This window comes from Nicotiana tabacum, chromosome 7 (genome assembly GCF_000715075.1).
Source record: "Nicotiana tabacum cultivar K326 chromosome 7, ASM71507v2, whole genome shotgun sequence".
NCBI lineage: Eukaryota > Viridiplantae > Streptophyta > Magnoliopsida > Solanales > Solanaceae > Nicotiana > Nicotiana tabacum.
The window spans coordinates 170,436,557-170,442,060 of record NC_134086.1 but is presented as its reverse complement, the minus strand read 5'-3'; the positions used below and the strand labels follow the sequence as shown (position 1 = coordinate 170,442,060).

At 39.7% G+C, this 5,504-nt stretch overlaps 1 protein-coding gene across 1 annotated transcript; it reads left to right on the top strand.

The window, feature by feature from the left end:
• The first annotated feature begins 3,229 nt into the window (after positions 1-3,229).
• Positions 3,230-4,484, top strand: LOC107824370 (2-hydroxyisoflavanone dehydratase-like). Its single transcript, XM_016651115.2, has one exon. The coding sequence runs from the start codon at positions 3,265-3,267 to the stop codon at positions 4,216-4,218; it is 954 nt and encodes a 317-aa protein (XP_016506601.1). The 5' UTR covers positions 3,230-3,264; the 3' UTR covers positions 4,219-4,484.
• The last annotated feature ends 1,020 nt before the right edge of the window (positions 4,485-5,504 follow it).

The following is a 5,504-nucleotide window of genomic DNA, read 5'->3' as shown; positions in this document are numbered from 1 at the left end:
CGTTTCACTTCAAGTTTGACCGAAGAATCAGTCCCCGAGTGGGGTGGCCGTGGCCCGTAAAATCGAGGATCGCCTTTAAGGTCTTATGGTCTCAAAATGTTAGCAGTTTGAACTTCCGTTGCGATCGGTCCTTAAGCTTGTTTACATAATAAATCAAGAGTATGAAATAGAAATTTTTTCTAAAAGTACGGGATATCAGCAAGGAAATATACTTCTCTCAATAGAGGATTATACATGTGCACATGTTTGATGTTAGGGCTCGAGTAACTTATATGGGCACGGCTCATAGACCCTTACAACATTTTCCTATCGAGGCCCCGTTGTCATGAAGTAACTTCCTTGCAATAAAGTGGACATTCGAGGGTAATGCCTCCCAGATCTCGAGGCTTATTTCAGGGAACCTCGGATACCATTGAACTGCCCTAAGTCAGCACGAACAATGGTTGCCTCGTTAAAAACCTTGCCGGAAAAACCCATTTGGGACAAAAACCAGTCCAAGGGAAAAAGAGTGCAACACGTGCTTTAAGATTCAAAGCTTCGTGCCGATCCTTGTTCATAGCCTGTAAGTGTTAGTAAAAAAAATAGAGAGAATCGGAATGGGATCATACCTTTATTCGGATTTTGGATATTTAACGTGATCTTCCTCGGCATCAGGCCCTCATGAATTTTGACCTCTACCATTTCTCCTCTCATTTTGTGCGAAGCTTCGCCCAGACCCGTTGCCTCTATGGTCTCCGTTGTACGGTTGATATTAATCTCTATTCGACCTCGACTCTCGATCGACGTCCCCTTTGATCCTACCCACGGGTCTTCTAGGATAAACGGACCCCGAATAAGTCTCCAATTGATCATCTTCGACTCTAAGCTTTGACTGGTACCGATTATGCACGTCGGCCCAAGTGACAGCCGGGTACTCGAGCAAACTTTGCTTCAACTGATGCAAAGCTATAAAACTCCGAGTGTTGAGACCTTGAGTGAAAGCTTGAACGGCCCAGTCATCGGTGACAGGAGGCAAATCCATTCTCTCCGCTTGGAACCAAGATATGAATTACCTGAGCATCTCGTTTTCTTTCTACCTTATCTTGAAAAGGTCTGACTTCCTCGTTGCAATTTTAATGGCTCCGGCCTATGCTTTTACAAAAGAATATGTAAGCATAGCAAATGAATCAATAGAATTAGGGGGTAAGATATGATACCATATCAAGGCACTCTTGGATAGAGTCTCCCTGAACTTCTTCAGCAGTACGGATTCAATTTTGTCATCTTCCAAGTCGTTTCCTTTGATGGCGCACGTATACGAGGTGACGTGTTCATTCGGATCGATCGTCCCGTTATACTTAGGAATCTCGAGATACGGAACTTCTTGGGAATTGGCTTCAGAGCCGCACTAGGGGGAAGGGTCTTTGCACGAACTTTTTAGAATCTAGTCCTTCTAAGATCGGGGGAGCCCCCGGTATTTGATCAACACGTGAGTTATAAGTCTCCACTTTTTGTCATTATCCTCGATCTTCTTCTCCCCAGACTCGATTCTCTTGGTGAGTTCTTTAAGCATCCTCATAATTGTGGGATCAGCCCCCGAACCATCTCCGTTTGATCTCTCTGGTGCTGGTTCAGCACGTCGAGTGTTCCCCGATTCAGCTATACTCAGAGTTTTATTCTGACTCTGAAGTTGGGCGATGGCAATCTGTTGAGCTTGCAGCATCTCGAATATCACTTGGAGACTAACTCCCCCATCTCCTATTCCTTGTGTTGCTTGGCCACCAAATCTGACTTCCCTGCGTACACCTCCTCCGGAGTTTATCGGTAGTACACCGACCCCTACGTTGTTGTTTTTCCCTTAAAATCCAAGACCGTCATCGCCGTGCACGGGAGCATTTTATGAGTCTGACATGTTTTAACCTGAAAACAAAGAATCTCTGATAAGAACAAGTGTAAAAATAACATGTGTTATCAGAATCAGTAATGAAATAATCACTATTATCTTTAGCCCCACGGTAGGCGCCAAACTGTTTACCTCAAAAATACGAGTAACAATTAAATTTGATTTGTGATTTGAAAGATATGTGATTTAGTTCAATACCAGTTAATAATCAAGAAATATGAAGTAGAAATGAAAGAAACAAGTAAATCAAACCGATGTTACTTTGCAGTGGCGACCTCGAGCTCAGTGACCTCGAGATGAACCAATAGCAGTAAAGTAAGAGCAATAAGGATAAAAGGACAACTCTAATGAATAGTAAGAGAGAAAAATAGGATAGTATATTCTTGCTAATGATTAGGTGATGTTACAAAATGATTGGGGTCCCCTTTATATAATAGGGGAACCCTAAATAAGGTATCTTTTTATTTACAACAAGGAATATTCTTGATACAACTGTCTAACCGCCTAGTACGGAATCGTACAATCCTATTCCAGGATTTGCGCCATGATCTTGGGGACGTGGCAGGATTCCAACTCATTTTGTTACAAATCCATAACGGTACTATTTTGGGGTCGAGCATACTCGGGTTCAGTATTCCTCGTGCTCCTATCTCCAGACATTGCATTTTGTCTTCGAATTCGGATCTGGTCCCTCGAGCTCGAACTCGACCTTACCTGAACTCGGGCTTTGGACGACCTCTCGAGCCTACAAATTGGATAGCCCCGATTTCTATCGTATACAAATATCTTGAAAAAATCTTCTAAGATAAAACTTGTAATTTACTCCAACTTTTAATAAGAAATGAAATAAATCTAGTGAAGAGCATGCGCCTAAAGTAGAAAAGAGGAAAGTAACGTAGAAGGTTGGCAAGTGGCAACCTGCATCTTCCTTACCTCACACAACAAGTGAGAACCTTTAGGAGTAGCCATTCAATTTTATGTGGTACATCATTAAAAAGCTTTTATATGCTATATATAAACTCTTTAATTTAGACATTTTATTTTATCCTTGTGATGTATTTTTGATCAAAGAAATGAAGAAATATCATGACATGTTTAGTATCATATATTTTAAGAATATTCTTAATATGTTGTAATAATTTATATTCCTATTATAAACTTTATACCTTATCAAAGTAAATTACTTACTACTCTATCTATGTATGGCATGTCGCACTAGCAAATTTAATTTACAAAATGCGCACGTCAACGAAAGCAGCTCATGAGTATATCACGCCACCCAATTTGGCACACTACCATGCATTCACACACACACTAAGTTCTATAAATATCTACTGCCATTGGAAGGCCCATTCATTCGTTTCCTCCATAACTCAATAGTTATGGCACTACATTTCACTAATCTTTATTTTCCTTTATCTGTTCTAATAATTATCTGCCTATATGTGAATTCGACCCTTGCTGGAAAAGCTCACAACTTTTATCCCCTTTTTAAGGTTGATGCTGATGGCAGTATACACAGGTATCAAGAGATCAAGTACGTCCCTCCATCGTACAATCACAAAACAGTGGTCCAATCCAAAGATGTAAATATTTTGCCTGAACAAAACGTATCAGCGCGTCTTTACCTTCCCAAAATCAGTGGAAAAAACCAAAAAATTCCTCTCCTTTTATACATCCACGGCGGTGGCTTCTGTGTTCAGTCAGCATTTTCTCCCATGTATGATAGTTATCTCCACAAGCTAACGGCTGAGGCCAATGTAATCGCCGTATCAATTGATTACAGACTAGCGCCAGAACACCCAATTCCTTCATGTTATGATGATTCTTGGGCTGTCATGAAATGGGTTGAGCAAAGAACAGATCCCTGGCTCAAAGAACATGCCGATTTTTCACGAGTTTATTTGGCTGGTGATAGCGCTGGGGCTAATATTGCTCATAACATGATGGTTCGTGCAAGTGAGGAAAGTCATTTTCTGCCTTCCCTAGTGGGAATGGTACTGGTTGATCCCTATTTCGGCAACGATAAGCCTGATACACTTTGGACTTATTTATGCCCAAAAACTACCGGGATTTATGATCCAAGATTCAATCCAGCAGTTCATCCTAGGTTGCTGTCGAAATTGAATTGCTCCAAGATTTTAGTTTGTACCGCAGGCAAAGATTTTTTGAGAGACAGGGCTTGGACTTATTACGAGACGGTGAGAAAAAGTGGGTGGAAAGGTGAAGTGGGGATAAAGGAGATACAAGGGGAGGGGCATGTCTTCCATTTATTTAACCAAACCTCCGAGAAAGCCAACGTCTTGATGAAATCCCTGATCGAATTCTTGGTCTAGTGCTATGATGATTCTTGGATACACAAGTGATTTTAGGATTTAGATTCAGTCAGTTTAGAACGAGTATAATCATATTTATACACACACATTTTAATTTTCCTTTTTGTGCATGTATACATAATTCTTGCTGAAGCAATGAGTTTAGCAAATTCACGGAACATGTCTTAGATTCGTCTCTGCTTGTGTATCATGAAATATATTAACGCAGTATACTATTGTGTGTTGGTTAATTTTCAGTAATTTGAGAGCACAGTTGTTTCGAGCTATTAATTTTACGGTATCATGATTTTGTCCTGATGAGAAGTGACATCACTTGAAAAAGTAAGGAGCGTAACATGCCAGGAATATTGTTGAAAATGTGAATAAACATAAATTGTGGTGCTGCGTCTTGGATAGTGATATATGATACATTGACGTCTGTGGCAGTAGTTGAGACCAACGTTTTTCAACATATCAACAACCACATTGAATAAATAAACACCTAACGACTGTCATGTGCGCAAAAGATATGAGTATGAGTAGTAGTAGGCGGTGAAATTAATATTTACTCCGTACCAGCTGTTAAATTAAAGTAAAAATAACTTCCGTATTTGTTAATATGTTAAGAGAAGATATGGACTGATGCTGACAAATTGAATTATGTCCCCAATTACTATGAGATTCATAGCAAAAAAAGAGCATAAAGGAAGAGGTGAACGATAACTAATAGGAAGTAAAACGCTATTGTGACTGTAACCATCCGACCGGCCGTTTTGCATTCTAGAACTCCGTTCTCCTAAATAAGATTTTCCGTACTTGCTGTCACACCTCCTTTTTACATACCTGAGGGGTATAAGGGAGTTTTTCCAATTTAAGTGACATTATTCTAAATGAGATTATTTATTTAATTCTAGAGTCGCCACTTGGAATATTTTAAATGGTGTCCCAAATTACCGGTTTATTTTAAATCCCAAATCGAGGAAATTTCGACTTTCCTTTTTCAAGTCTGCGAACCAGAAATTCTAAGTAAGGAATTCTGTTAACCCGGGAGAAGGTGTTAGGCATTCCCGGGTTCCGTGGTTCTAGCACGGTCACTTACCAATTTATACTCGACTTAAATTGTCTAATTACTTATTTTAGAACCTATGTGCAATTATCTTTTTACCGCATTTAAATCACTTGATTTATTCGTAATTAAAGAATTGAGTTACGCGTACGTATACTCTTTTCCTTTGGCACGTCAAAAATCATGTCACGCGAACGTGTCCACAATTAATAACGCTTCGTTGATTCATTAGGAAAATTTG